The sequence below is a fragment of the Leptosomus discolor genome, chromosome Z, assembly GCF_034619465.1.
Source record: "Leptosomus discolor isolate bLepDis1 chromosome Z, bLepDis1.hap2, whole genome shotgun sequence".
Classification (NCBI taxonomy): domain Eukaryota; kingdom Metazoa; phylum Chordata; class Aves; order Leptosomiformes; family Leptosomidae; genus Leptosomus; species Leptosomus discolor.
Window position 1 is genome coordinate 33,488,731 of NC_141419.1, and position 16,213 is coordinate 33,504,943.

The 16,213-nt window shown below is 36.9% G+C and overlaps 1 protein-coding gene across 1 annotated transcript in view; it reads right to left on the reverse strand.

The window, feature by feature from the left end:
* Nucleotides 1–16,213, reverse strand: part of PIP5K1B (phosphatidylinositol-4-phosphate 5-kinase type 1 beta) — an 82,906-nt gene that overhangs the window by 25,676 nt on the left and 41,017 nt on the right. The window contains exons 7-10 of the mRNA XM_086479449.1: nucleotides 6,555–6,766; nucleotides 4,076–4,159; nucleotides 3,927–3,975; nucleotides 3,299–3,383 (exon numbers count right to left, since the gene is read on the reverse strand). Of these exons, the coding sequence (XP_086335575.1) occupies nucleotides 3,299–3,383; nucleotides 3,927–3,975; nucleotides 4,076–4,159; nucleotides 6,555–6,766 (430 nt within the window). The remainder of the gene's footprint in view (nucleotides 1–3,298; nucleotides 3,384–3,926; nucleotides 3,976–4,075; nucleotides 4,160–6,554; nucleotides 6,767–16,213) is intronic.

Below are 16,213 nucleotides of genomic sequence, written 5' to 3' on the forward strand. Positions count from 1 at the left end.
CAGAGCAGATCAGAAAGACGAGGATATTAGGACAGGTTAATAGCTTGGAAAAATGAGACAGAAAAATTAAGATTAGAGAGAAAATTAGGCATGATGTCCTTAGTTGTACATTGTAGCTTTCAAATACTGAAAGGTGGGTGTCTTGTGCTGACATAAATCCATCAGTCAGAATTAGAAAGAACTGAAAAAAGAATCAAATGTTCAGGAAACATTTATGGCTGCATGAGACATTTATTTTGTCCAACAGAGAGAGGTATCAAGTTGCCTACTCCTTACTCTCTATCAGTGTAGGGGAGTTCCTTTGAGTATTGTCTCAGACAAGAGAGCTCCCACCAGTTCCCTGGCAAAATTATTCTACGGTTTAAGAGATCTGAGTCTCAGGAGGTTCCTTCATCCTTTCAGCTGAATATTGCTTCATATTTTGTCATATTACATCTATTACTTTATTTTGATATTAATAATTCTTTTCTGAAATTACTGTTAACATTTAACACATAAAGTTGTTACTTTGTGCTAGTATTTGTAGTCATTCTTGTTTCACTAAAATCTCATTTAGTTCTATACTTCTTTTTATATTTTGTTTTACCTCTATCCACATAGACTTGTTTCTCACTCCAGATAACTAATGACAATGTTAAGAGACCAGCATAACACTGATCAAAAAGGTATGTACAAAACACCTTCTATCAGTTTGATACAATGCCATATGCTCAATATTCCTTCTCTAGTATTTGAGCCAAGTGTCCATTCCACATTTTGACGTTCAACTCCAAACCAAATACAATTCCCTGAGTAGGATTATCAAACTGCTAATTAGGATCTATTTTAGAGTATAAGTCCCTCTATCAGCTACATAGTTCTAGCCAGTCAATTTATATTGATTTGTCAAGAACTCTGCTTTACAAAAAGTCTTGAAACACAGAAAACACTGTTTCCCAGAGGCTAAGCAGAAACATCCCATCTCTTACTGAGGAAAAAAAAAAAAAAGTGCAATTTCAGCAGCTCCACAGATTTAAAAAATAATTTGGCAGTAAAGCAGTAAATTAATATCGATGCATACTATTTAAACCAGCCAATATATGTCTTATTATAAGGTTTTCTACCACTTGCTGTAACTGTTGAAAAACCCCCTCATTGCTCAGATAACCACAACAGCTTTTCCCCAAAGAGCAGCCTAGGCACACATCTTTGCCTTGCTGGTATATTTGTCAGGTCTTCCCTACAGCCTTCCTCACTGCACAGACACTGAATGCATCTCAGTGGTCATCACCATCCTTGTCTGCACTTGCAATGCTTCAGACTGAATTTTCTTTCAGTAGCATGATGAACTCATTGAGGAGTTACCCATCAATTCATTAATGTTTATAAGACTCTCCAAAAGTCTTATTTTCCTGAATACCTGTCACAACATGTCATACATTCTCCTTTCATCAGTCTATCCTATTGTTTTTCTTCTTATTCAGTAATTTCACAAAGTACTTATCACCTACACTTCTGATTTCTTGTCACTTCTAGTTACGAGTTTTCTCTCTTCTTTCTTGCTCTTTTAGACCTAATCACCTATGTTCTAATCTGCATGTCTCTAACATTGGTTTTCATGGACAGGGTCAGAGTTTCACCAGCTCACTCCAAATAATTTGATTCTTTCCAAAAACAGTGGGATACTGGTCTTCAGAAAAGTGATACTATCTTTAGACAAAATGCAAAGACCAGTACAGTCTGAAAAATACTGATTTCCAGTGGCAGAAATTTTAGTGAAAATAAAACCTGATCTGAAATTTTGATGGAAGAAGCATGTAAGAAGATGAGTCTCTAAACTTTGATTGTGCATGAATATACTTATCACACCCGGGGGAACTATAAATCAAGCTAGATACAAACACATGAACTTACGTTCAAGATGTGTATTCTCGAATGATAGCTCATTTTCCCGTGTTAATTTTCAAAGTCAGGCTAAAGGCAGCAAGTCTCAAAATAAATCTGTTCCTTAATGCTTGCAGTGCCTACTGTTGTTCTGCTTCACAGCTGTACCCAGATTAGAACAAAATATCTATACTGCTCACTCCATGGTACTAAGGCAACATGAATTTGTTCTTTTCAGTTTGGAATCAAGAAACAAAATATGATAGCTATTTCTCCAATATTTTTGATGAAATGTAACTTCATATGCCCACATGGTAGTTACTGCAGTTTGGACTCTCTGGACGGTATAGTGTACTGGTTTTGGCTGGGACAGAGTTAATTTCCTTTGTAGTATCTCTATGGTGCTACGTCTTAGATTTGTGAAGAAAACAGTGTTGATGGCACACCAAGGTTTTAGTTATTGCTGAGCAGTGCTTATACAGCATCAAGGCCTTCTCACACTGCCCTACCAGTGAGGATGCTGGGGGTGCACTAGAAGTTGTCAGGGGACATGGCCTGGAGAGCTGACCCCAACTGAGTGGCAGTGAAGTTGAGCCTGGGAAGAAGGAAGTGATGGGGGGTAGGTATTTTAAGATTTGGGTTTATGTTTCGTTACCCTATTCTGATTTGATTGGTAATAAATTAAATTAATTTCCCTGAATTGAGTCTGTTTTGCCTGTGGTTGGTAATTGGTGAGTGATCTCCCTGTCCTTATCTCAACCCATGAGCCATTTGTTTTAATTTTTTTCCCTGTCCAGTTGAGAAGGGGAGTGATAGAGTGACTTTGGTGGGCACTGGCATTCAGCCAGGGTCAACCCATCGCAGTCTGTAAGTAGCTAATAGTAATATATATCTTACCCTTGAGAATTAATTAAAAGATTAATGAGGGAGAAATGGAGGAGAAAACTAGAAACAGATGATAATGGCAAAGACAAAAGACTTTATTAATATCCAACTTCTGATTTTTTTCCTTGATAAAGCACAGAAGAAATCCATATCAAAGGGAAGAATGCCTATCTTTTCAAACATGCTGGGGGTGGTATGTAAGCAATCTTTACTTTTACAAATTAAATACATTATAAACAATGGGGGTATTCCTATGAATAACAGATGCAGGTCTGGACACATCACTAGATCACAAAATCTATCTTTGTGTCAATGCTAATATAAGGGAACCTGTTTTACCTTCAGATGCCTCTGATATGACAAAAATACAAGGCAAATAATTCTCTGTAATTTTACTATTAGAGTACAATCACCTTAGCTTCAGTGTAGAAACTCAACTTCTGGCAATGTAAGTGCTACATGAGGTTGAAGAAAGGATTTTTTTATTGCCAAGACAGAAGCATGATTATTAAACAACAAAAAAAAAGAGTAGTAGTCATAACTTTCTCACCTTGAACTTTCTTGAAAACTCTTGTACTCATAAACTTTAAAAATCTGTCTGCATAAAAACTTGGTCGGTGAACTGAAACAGTGTCCTACAAGATTGAAAAAGGTCTGAGTCATGTTTTCCATAAGTAAATCACAAGTAAATCGTCAAAAAAGAAGCTGGACACCTCAGGTAAACTATATCATACATTTCAGGCATGCTCAAAATAAATTAATCATAACAAGGTTTTCCTTTTTAAAGGTTAATTCTTCAAGGACTTTTCATTAGGTGTTTCATTTATGAAATGATGAGTTATGAATTATACAGCCATATTGTCCAAAATCTTCCTAGCATTTGAAATTTCTTTTTTCACATCATGTACACTTTTCCATTACAGATTCATCAATGTCCTACTAAGTGGACATTGTCTTGTGTGAGTTACAAGGACAAGATGATCGTTTTAGTTGCTTTCTGAAAGATCAACAAATAAAATCTGAGCATGTATGGGGAAATGGGCCTAGAAGGTTTCAGCAACAGCCTAAACCACGTAGACTACAAATATATTAGAGCTAGGTCCTTCTCGGTCAACATAAGTCAAAGTTCCATTAGGTAAAATATCAGCAGTTAAAAAAAATAATAAAAATCTACTTACCCCATCATAAACAAGAGCTTTCCAAGAATGTTCCAGCTTCTTCATTAACCTAAGCATATAAAAACAAAATCAGAAGTGCTTTATAGAATTTCCGCTTTGTAAGTAATTTCAGAATAATTTATTCAATAAAAACTTGAAATTCAGCTTACCTATAAGACTGGAGAATATCAATAATACCCATGAATAGAAGCAGCTTTTCTCCTTTATGGCTTTTAGCTGGAATACCTCCCATTCTGAGAGAAACAACAAAAACGTAGTTAGATTATCTTTTAAGACGTCTCTGTCCATCGGTTAGTAGGTGAACTGTTCCCACTTGCAAATCCAAAGAAATAGGCACAGCATTAAACCTAGATGCCACAGTGCAAAGTCAGTCAAATGTGGGTCACTTAGTATACAACTGATTTTAAATAGCAAGCCTAAAGTATCTGGGATCCAGTGGTAAAGCATATTTTAGGATAACTTTTATATAGAATTGGAAATATTTAGATGATCTGAAAATCGGAAAAAAGTATACATCAGTTTATTACTAAGGAAAATAAATAATTTTGCCTAGCTAAAGGAGAATTTTGCCACTTTATTGATCATATGTAACAAAACTGTAGAAAGCCTGCACCTTACTCCATGTTTGAAAAGGTTGTTTTGTGTATTTTTCACTAAAAATTGTGTACGTGCTTTTCCAAAATTTCTTTACAGATGGATTAGTGGCAGAAAAAGTAAGAGTATCAAGCTGAGAAGCCTGAGTGCCTGGATCTCCACTTGGTGCAGAGTATTTACTCAGCCATGACCTTAAAAAACAAGTTCCTCCTCTTAAGACCCTCTTTTCCTACACCATCACCTAGAAAAAAGGGTCCATTGTTTTTAGAACCAGAAACTGAAATCCAATTTTCAGTTTGTCAGCTTCTGTTGATATTGATGGACCCACTACAAAACATCAAGAAAGAGAGATTAAAGATGCAACACATGCAATACCTCAAAATCTTTTTAAACAGGTTGAGAAACAAATCATACACACTTGAAACAGCTATCAAAGATAGTTGAGAGTATATTCCCCATTCTGCCACTAAAGCACAGTAGTCTCCCTGATGAAACAGGGCTACCATCTACTCAACCTTTTTTGCTTTTATTTTTTTGGGTGAATATTTTTTAATTATTCTAGGCACAAAGGAAACCATGTAAGAATAAGTACAGTTTAAATTACTGTAAAACCCCGCTACCATAAACTCCAGCTCAATTAACTGGTCAGACATTCAGAAGTGCTAAGTGGTTTACAAAACTATATTCTGCCAGCTTTTCCTGGATGCTACGACTATAAATTCAGTCCAGTACAAGCAGTAGTTACTGCTGCTGGGTGTCCACTCTTATCCTCATGCTTGTATGGCCTTACAATGAACCACAGCAGAAGACTGACCTAAGGGTCTTTTTTGTAATATCTAGGCTTATTTTCATCTACCTCAGCAAGGTTTGGCACACTACCAGTTATGTCAATATGGGAGAGGAGGTAGTGTAAGGGGCCAAGAAAGGGCTCAATTGCTGCAGTAGGCTTTCAGCAGCTGTACTACACTGCTCAAGATCTGGGCAGTACTACATTAGCTCAAGTGATGTGGGGTGAGTTTCCATACATCATAACCAGAGAGAATTTCTTGGATGACCTATAGAATCAGCTTTTGGCTTTCAGTTAAAAAATAAAATCAGAACAAAACCAAAAGCCAGCATGCCAGTGCAACACCTCTGCCACCGTACAAGAGCATTCACCATCTTCTGTGTGAACATGAGTAATGCTATAAAAACAGTGAAATTCAGCTCTGTCTAATTTATATTCCAGAGTTCTGAACATCTAGAAACTCTCTATAAATGCTTAAATATCATAACGCTCCTATTTGTTTGCTGTGGGTTTAAGCATCTGTTTCTATGTCATTAGCTGTATTTACCTAGACAGCTCCCTTGAAAACCAGGAGAAGAGTAAATCCTTAATTTGAAATTAAACCCTCATTATAATGAAGGGCTGATTATACAGAATGTGAATGGCAAACATAATGCTCTCACTAACACTGAATGTATTTCAAAGGAAATAATAGAATAACTATCATCTATATCCTTAAATTTCAATTGCAGTTTTTGCTAGATGGAAAAGGAGGAGGAAAGCAGAGTTCTTAACGTCAGGAAATATTGTATGTGAATATGACTGCACTTCAGTTGTTGATGATACAATTCTAGGTATTGAGTATACTACTTTGAGATGAAAATAACCACTGTAGGAACATCTGTTTCAATGTTAATGAATAGTTTTTGCTTATGGCTCATCAGGCTGCTTCCATTTAAAATTAGATTATACCTGGGACTTTTGTAATAGCTGTCTCATAACATCTCTTTTCTAAATGAATGCTCTTGTGCATACGTCTGTCACTCTGAAATAACCAAATTTGCTATCATGTATTTAAAGATGGTAAATCTACTAATCAACATTTTAATTTCCTGCTCTGCTTTTGAAAAAAAAAAAGGCTTAATCTTTCAATTCCTGAAATGCAGTGTACTCTTGAATGTTTTGCCTCTTAATACCAAGTGGCACAGACTAAAGAAATAGAATGTGCAATTTTAATAGTAACCTTAAGAGCAGGTTATGGTACTTACGTGTTTGTTGTCTCTGTGGCAACAGAGTCCCCCGACTTCCTGAGGCCCTGTATAGACTCCATGGCTGTAGAATAGAGAACTTTCTGCCCTCCAGGACGTTTTGTGTCTGATGTGCTCTGGGAACTCTCTCCTTCTTTTTCCTTCATATTACTGTTCAGAATATGGATTCCCAGCAGCAGACTGTAATCCATGATCTTGAAACTTTCTAGAACCTATCAACAAAGAAGAAATGGCTGTACTGAAATAAAAAAAAAAAAAAAAAGACTACATACAATATGAATTTCACAGCAGCATTTTGAAAATATAAGTAAAAATAGGCCTTCAAAGCACAAATTACTCTTACTAGGAAAATGTGAGAAATTTTTACTACTCCACATAAGTCAAAGGCCTAGTTGTCTAATTAATTCAATGCTTTTGTTACAAGTGGGAGAGAAAGACGCATAGCTGAAATGTAACCTGATGTTATCTTGCAGTCAATGAAGATATGCCCAGTCAACAACTTTTTTATTTATAATAATAATTAATTAATAGTTCCATACTACACTTATGAACTATAGGCATTTTTGAAGACATTTCTAATGCATGTTCCAGACTTTACTGAGCATTTTTGCCTAGACTACTCTCCACCTGTCCTCCACCTCCTGTTCATAACTGAGAAAGTATTCTCAGTGAACATTCAAATGTCAAAAAAAAGCATTTGTTACTACCCTCTTATTAACAGTTGATGGGATTTGGGCACAAAAATCACTCATCCCTCTTTATTAGGCTAAATAGGGCCTATTTAAACTTTTTTTAAAAAGGCAGTTTTATTTCTGAAGCACGACTTAACCAACCAGCCTTCTCTTCTAGCTCTATCCACCTTTGTTGCCTCTGTCAGTAGATAGGTTTCCTTTCTTCTTTCATGCACATGTACTCTCTTAAGTTTCTAGCCAGTTACATCATTATAAAGTCTGGCATACTGCCATCAAAAGAAAATACAGTTCAAGTCAATATGCAAACTTGAACTAAAAGAAGCTGTGATCACATCTAGTAATATAACCTGTCTGCAGACAGCAACTGTGTTACATATCTTATACAACAGCAGTGCTAAGCGGAGAGAGAAAAACCGTTAGCAAACAGGAAGGATATGCTGTGCCACTCACCTCTCCTTTACCTCATGCAGCTCAGCAATGATTCATGACATGTTTTGGCACACAATACCCCAAGATAACGGTGTGATTTTTGGCACAGAATCAAGAGGCAATAGCACAGCTTTTTACATGAACAAGGACAAAATGTGATTTTGTAGAAATGACAAAGAGTATGTCATTTTGATGAAGACTATCAAAGTACATATTTTTACACAACACACTGAGATGGCTTGTGAACTCTAAGACACATTTTGCAAATCCAAACTGAGGTTTGTTGGCAATCACTAGGAAAGGTTTAGTGGTCTGTGAAATTGTATGAGAAGGAAAAGGAAGTCTACTACTTAACACAGAGATAATTTTAACTCCAATGTCCAAGTACATAGGCAAAAAGGTAGGAAAGCTCTGTTCCACTCCATCTGAACTTCTTATCATAGAATAGTATCATAGAATGGTTTGGGTTGGAAGGCACCTTAAAGATCATCTAGTTCCAGCCCCCCTGCCATGGATAGGGACACCTTCCACTAGACCAGGTTGCTCCAAGCCCCATCCAACCTGGCCTTGAACACTGCCAGGGAGGAGGCAGCCACAGCTTCTCTGGGCAACCTGCTCCAGGATCTCACCACCCTCACAGGAAAGAGCTTCCTTAAATCTAATCTGAATCTACCCTCTTTCAGTCTGAAACCATTACCAACTCTAAGGTGTCCCCAGAGCCTTCTCTTCAGCTCTCCCAGCCTGTCCTCATAGGGCAGGTTATAACAGTGCCAGAAGGTGTCCCTGCCCATGGCAGGGGGTTGGAACTAGGTGATCTTTAAGGTCCCTTCCAACCCAAACCATTCTATGATCCTATGATTTAAAGTAAAGAAATAAAGCATAACACACTGTAATCTAAATGTAGAAAGGCATAGTCTCATTCTGATTTCCAGACACAAAGGAGGAGTTTAGAAGACATGCTAGATTTGATCTTGCTCAGAGTAATTCTGCACAGAGGTGTGTTAGTTCAAATGGAACATGAAAAAAGACTGCTAACACATGGCCCTCAGTACTCCACAGCATCCTCTGATGACAGAACTCACCAAGGGTTTCAGGACACAACAAAAAAGCATATTCTAAATTACCATACACAAGATAATGAAATTCACTTGTGCATTGTGTGGGAATGTTGGAGACTAATAACTTCCTGGTTTACAGTCATGAATTGCAAAAATAGTGCAGCTAACAGGTACAAAGGCAGAGACACTTGGTGCCAAATAGGTTCTAGAATTTTCTTTACTGCTTGCTTATTGCTACCCTTTACTCAGTCTTTTTAAGAAAAAACCCTATATAATGTATTCATTAAATATATGTAATCAGTGCATGTTTGCTCCAAATACTGAAAGGTAGGGTAAGCTGAAAAAAAAGTACAATACAGTTCATCCTCTATAAAAATACTTACCTTAGCAGTACAGTCAGCAACAGTGTTTATGCAAAGCCAGATTACAGCAGCTAATCAGGCTTGGAAAACACATTGCCACTTTTATTTTACAGTTATAAACATAGCTGCTGACAGCTCTGCCTTCAACCTATTCTTTACTGCCTTTTGAATTAGATTACCTTAGACACATTATGATTTAACTGCACTTAATTACATAACCTATGTCTAGGATTGGATGTAGCCTCATGGAAGGCAGTGTTACAATGTGCCTCTTCTTCCACAGGGACCTCTTATGTGATAAAATCAATGTTTCTGACTGCATCAATTCACCACTATCACTTACACCCATACTACTTGTACTATACAACAGACTAAAAATCTCTTTGACTATTTATGACTTTGTCTATGACTACTGAAAAACATCATAAAAAACAAGTAGCTATTTTGTTATTACAGTTCATTAAGAAATTGAAACACCTGCACATCCAGTGGATTAACTGCAGTACATATTCTTACAAACAGCACATAGCATATGAACTCTAGCCCTTGTCTCCCGGACACCCTATTCACGGTCTTACTCAGAGGCAGGAATGTCCAGTCTACAAAGTGTCTGCAGGATATCATAATATGATCTGCCCCTCTGTCTGCCTACTGGTTTGATAGACAGTTCTGATTACCTCCGCTTAGAAATTTGATTACCAAACCAGCCACTCCTTATGTAAATACACATCTTTTGACTTGATCTAAGCATGTTTTACTCCCCTGTTTATTTCTAAGGAAAATTCTGGTAAGAAATAATTAACCAGAATAACAAGGAAGAATCTCAGACAACAGCATTCAACAAAAACTTACTTCGTGTCAAACATTTCAGTCTGTATTAACATAAAATTTTATTTCAGTCACTGAGATTTCCATCTGAATATATCTGAGGGTTCTCACATATGTATCATCAGTAATATTTAAAATATCAAATCATGATTACTTTTAAATGTGTAAGTAATATTTTGCACACACAGTTGTACAAATTAATCTGGTTTGCCACAGAAAAGTCACAGAATGCAGCGCATCAACCTATTTCTCAATGTGCAGTATGCTATGAGAACACAAAAAGGCGTAAGTCTTTTCCTGGGTCGAGTGTTGCTTGCAAGCAGCTTTGATGATTTTAGATGGAACTGCTTTTGAGAAGCAGCAGCAAGTTTTTGGCACCAAAAACGTCACTGACATTTCAAATGCCAAAGGCACCAAAATGAGATCCTAGTCTAATGAAAAACACTCAACTGAATCACAGTATTAAAGGGCTATATTCATAGCAAAATGAGAAAGCCCTGTAAAACACCTGATGTCATCCTTGTAAGATCACTAGAAATTGACATTAACTCCCAGAAATACGCTCCTTGTGCAGTTAAAGTGAGAGAAATCCAATCTGTACTCATGTAACCACTCTGAAATGCAGCAAAATGGCACTGTGAGATTTCAGCAAGAATATTCCTATTTGTTAATACACAGCATGATTAAGTGTTGTATTTGATAATGACAAGTAAATGTTCAGTTCATTAACTTGACATTAAATTGTTAATCTCGTTTGTATTTATATATGTGTTATTTCACTAGCTACACAGATTCTATCAACGCGATCTTGTCACTTGGTCACCAAGTTTGCAAGGCTGGCTTTAGCTGCCCTGACAACTTCCACATGGCAAGCGTCACTCATCCCTTTCTACCCTTAAGCACTATTTTGCTTTCATACCTCATAAAAACCCCCAGTGAAATGGCATGACAAACTACGTTGTTTTGGAAAAATGGAAAAATAACTCCCTGAATCATATTTTCTTTTCTCTGAGTTAATCAGATGTTATAGCATTCTGTGAATCATCTTAGACATGATTACACTCAACAATCTCAGCCAGTGACTAATGGAGCAAAGCAAGTATTTCTGCCATGGAATTTCATTTTCATTTTAGATGCAGCCAGCCCAAGCTGTGTACTATCTGACAGAGATCTGCACTCATGTTGCTAACCATGCAAAATAACTCAAGTCAGCAGGTTATTTTCATAAAAGAATCAAGGAAAACACTACTCAAAAAAAATTTCACAAGATTGTGAAATGCAAAACCTAAAAGGATAACCATGCGAGCAAGCGTTTCCTCTCCTACAAGCACTTTGAAAAAGGAACATACAAACTAACATAACGGAAAGAGGACTGATTTTATACAGAATCAATAATTACTCTTCAACATAAGGAGATATATATATAAAAATACCACAAAACAAAGGACTATCTCACAAAATAAACATTTCTTAGAAACAAGTGTGCAAATGTCAAATACCTAGAGATGGGTCTGGTTTAGAAACATTCTAGCCAAGAAAAAAAATCACCAGCCCTCCCCAAGTGTATGTGGAGTCACTTTCCATGTCAACAGAATTCTTGAAACATGTTGTTAACTAACAATTTCTGATTCTCAAAGTACAAGTAAACAGAAATTTCAAATTTCAATTGATACTACAGAAGTTGTAATATATAAAGATAAGAGAGATCTGCAGTATCATTCAATGTCCATTTTCCTCAAACACCATTTCTGACAAAGAGGTCCTTTATCTAAGCTTAGTACGTTCTCCACCTCCATGCCATGCCATGTCATCTATTATTTCTGCCCTATGCTGCAGTTCAATTCTCCTTCAAGTTGTGCTAACACTACCGTTTGTAAGGACACGCTGTAGAATGGGGCACTGAATTATTTGGGTTGAAGAATAATCTGTGCAGACCTTTTGAGATAGAAAAAAGACAAGAAAACCAATACCACCACCATCCCCCCCAAGGATTTTGAAAAATCTGTTGAACAAATTTGATCATACAAGGTCTCTGTCACAGTTGATTCAGCACAAAACAGATATGCGATCATGCCATAATGCTTGAGACTTTTGCAGCAACTGGCTAAAAAAGCAGTGATAAAAATAATACCCAGACTGAAACTTATGAGATATGACCCTTTTTGTCTTCAACTCTAAATTTCCTTGTCTTTAGAGGCTTCTTAGTTAGGCCATTACTGCCACTTTCAAAATGTGATTTCCCTAGAAAAGTCCATAGTCTTCTTCGCTAATATAACAGAGGAAAAATGCAGGCTCTAAAAAGCCATTCAATTCTCACTAGTAAAAACATCTTGAAACTATTTTAGTGCTCTTAAAAACCGCATGACCGCAATCGGATTAATTGTCATTGCTTCCATAACAGATATTTTGCAATACAGGTATCAATATCTTAATTGTTCTAATGTTAACTTACAAATTAAAAATGGGTAACCACATACTTTTGTTTAGAACATTCCTCAACACTTGCATAAAATTCTTACAAACGTAGAGAGCACCCCTAACGAACTATGCCCTTTGCTTTTCCAGCAACAGGTTCATTTCCAACCATTGCTACTGAATGTCTGAAAAAGGAAAAAAAAACAACTCAGAAACTATAATAGTATTGCATCAAACTGAATAAAAATAGTTCTGGTAAACTGCAACTTTGGAATAAATAGGCTCAATTTCCAGTTAAAATTATCAGAAGGGTAATAATACAAAAAGCTGAATTCTGTTGTTTGGTTTTTAGTTCTACTTAAAAGTCTTAGCAGCAATGCATTTTGTTCTTCAAGTCTTGAAAAATTTTAAGCAATGAGAAAGAAAAAAAAAAAACCCATTACTTAACTCCTACTGTGACTACCAGCCAAAAAATGGTGTTCACAAACTTTAATCCAGATAGCATGGCGATATTAGCTAAATAATCCTGACAATACTCCTATGAGGCATCTAATAACTATCCTAATTTTCTATGCAAAAATACACTAACAAGTGACAGAAGGGGAAACGGCCTTAAGCTGCACCAGGGGAGGTTCAGGCTGGATATTAGGAAGAATTTCTTTACTGAAAGGGTTGTCAGGGATTGGAACCGCCTGCCCAGGGAGGTGGTGAAGTCACCATCCCTGGAAGTGTTTAAGAGATGGGTAGGTGTTGTACTTAGGGACATGGTTTAGTGGTGTTGGTAGAGCCAGGACAAAGGTTGGACTCTATGATCTTGAAGGTCTCTTCCAACTGAAACCGTTCTATGATTCTATGATTCTGTAAAGCTAAGTGTTCTGCCACAGAGGGAACAGCACTGAATCCATCTTCCTCTGTTAGGAAAAGTTTTGGTTCCCTCATCTGCACTAAGACATGCCTTAAGGAAAGAGGTGAAGAAGGAAACAGTAAAGATGATTTGAGTCTTATTTCTTAGTAATAGTATTTACAGAGAGAAGAAGAAACTTTTTTTTCCACCTTTGTGAATTTGGAAGAGATATCCCCGGCAAGAAATCATAAAACAAACATACTTTGCCTACTTGTAGGTCATTAGCACTTCAACTGATAGCTTGAAAAACACTCCTCCTTGAAACTATTTTAGTGCTCTTAAAAACCGCATGACCGCATGAGACAGAAAATCTAATTACTTACTGCAAGACAAAAGTTCCCTAGTTTTACAGTGAGTTCCTTGTCTGTGTAAAACAACATTTATTAATGTAGTTTTAAATGTGAAAGGTGTCATCAGATGTCTAAGATCACCAAGTTAACTGAGAAGAACTAGTTTTGAGTTTATAGGCCAGCTCTTAAACACACTTCATTAAGAAAGAAGGCATCATTAAGTAACAAACGAAGATCACTAGTGCTCTTATAAACTCTGGCTTCCTTTCCCCCCACTTTTTTAAATAGGTGGGGCATAAATCTTAACTTCCATTTTTAGAATATCATGTCTTTGCAATTTCACTGGATAATTTTATCCCACATTTCAGGACAAATAAATGAGGGAGAAATACTGGGAATTGACCACTGACTGACAAAAAGAGGTTACCTGACTGAATACAGGAAAACATCTTACCAAGCAGACATTAACAGCAAAGTGAAGAGCAAGAGGAACCATACTTGGAAATTTTTTTTCCATTTGCCCACTTAATAGAGCTAACTGCATTTACATGCACTCCTCCTTTTAGCCCTTTTCAATTTTCTTTTCTCTTGGATACATCAGCAGATGGAAAGGGAAAAACACAACCAGGCTATTTTAAATAGAATACCCCAAATTCCTGCATATGACTAGTTGACATTCAAGAACATACTGTATCTGTGTGAGCGTGTGAAGCTAAGATTTACAAATACAGAATCCTGTGATTATATATTCTCCTGCAATTCATGTTTAAAGTTATATTACCATGCTTAGGTTACTAGATGAGAAACAGTTTGTAGAATAATATCTCTGCATAACCATGACACTGACAGTTTTAAAAAGGAATTCCTTCTTTTTTTCTTTTAATAAACAGTTACCAGTTCTTTTGTAACTTAAGGGATTACAGGGAAGATACTAAGAGTATTTTCCTAATCAAACTATTGGACCATATTTTGATGAGATGTGCTGGTGTACCTTTCCTACAGTAATCTTTGACATGTACCTCTACAAAACTCTACCTTCATTTTTAACATGAGATAATCAAAAGACAAACTTTTTTACTTGTGTGTTTGGACTGTGAATTCCTTGTACCAGAGAACAGGTGTCTCCTCCCTACTTTCTGCCCAGAACAGAGGTAATTTGTATTTATTAAACTACTTAAGAGCTCCAGTAAAGATCAAATAAGTAATAATGAATGCCTAGCTTTATTTCAATTCCATATGAACTATGAAAAATAGAATACTACTATTAATTCACTTCTAGCCTTTCTTATAGAGTTGTGCTAAGGTTACTTGTACCTAACACATCACTTACTGCCATAGCTTATCCTTTTCCCCACAGAAGTAATCCTCCACACAGAAACAATTTCTGCAGGATTAGGTGTTTATAACAAAACACAACAGCAGCCAAGTTTGACATGCACTTAATTTTCTGCACCTTTAAGAGGAAAAAAAAGAAATCCTCAAACGCACTTTAAACTCTCTTTGATGTCTTTACTGACTTTGTTTTTACTTAGTACTTGCTTATGTGCCATAAGGCTTTTAATTCTTGGTCTCATTCACAAGCAGAACATTTTCTGTTAATATTTATAAGGCTAACTTTATTTGGAAATTGGAGAATCTGCTCTATTCTTTAATAATTCATAATTTTATACAATGATCAGAGTAGCTAACAGAATGATTACTAAAAATAAATTACAGCTATTGAACTACCTTCCAATACTCTCAGTATTTACCATTATACAAAATACAGGCACATCAGATTCACAAATTAAAGCACTCTGAAGTGAATAAGGCTTCAAAGCAAAGATTTTTAGGAGAGCTATTCAGGCAAGGGAAATTCATTATTTTTAGTGTCGTTTGCCTGTAGTGTGTCCTCTTGTCTCCCCATTGCCTCCGCCACCCACCCCAGTAACTACGATAGTGCCTGCTGGCAAGGATAAGATAGCTATAACAGGTCTCAGCAATAGTCTGGAATTTGAAAGCTAGTTCAAATTTTCAATTGTGTGCATTGTATGTATGATAAACTCAGGAATATTACATTTTTATAAACACTGTAATGTTATGCTCCTTGGTTTGGCTAAGATGCAAATAGTGCGAAATGATCTGTGAGCAGAGCTTTCAGACCCTGTCACCTTGAGCATGAATTTAACAGGCAGGGGACACAGGAGCTGAAGAATGCTATCAATCTGTACCTGTCCCAAAACAGACAATCTGGGGTAGCTACTGGAGGCACCAGCCCATGACAGATCACCGCAAGCCGCTCAGCTCCATCCTTTAACCAGGTAGATCATTTATCTCCTCACCAGAGCTGCATAAAGGTGTGACAGAGAAGAACTGATACTTCAGCAATGGTCCACCACTGCCATACCTGCTACAACCTTTCTGTGGGGAGGGAACTCTGTGTCAGCTGATGAGATGCATCAAGAGGTCAACTCAGCTAAGCAAGGAAGCCACAGTACAGCTCGAATGTGACAAGGCCGCATACAGGACAGACAGCTACAAAGGAGGACTTGAAAAACATTGCCTGGGCATGTAGGCATGGCAATTATTGTCAAGGAAGCCAAAGCTCAGAGAGAGTTGAGACCTGCAAGGGATGTCAAGGGCACAAGAAGAGCTTCTACTGCTATATTAGTGGTAAAAGGCTGACCAAGGAAAACGTGGGC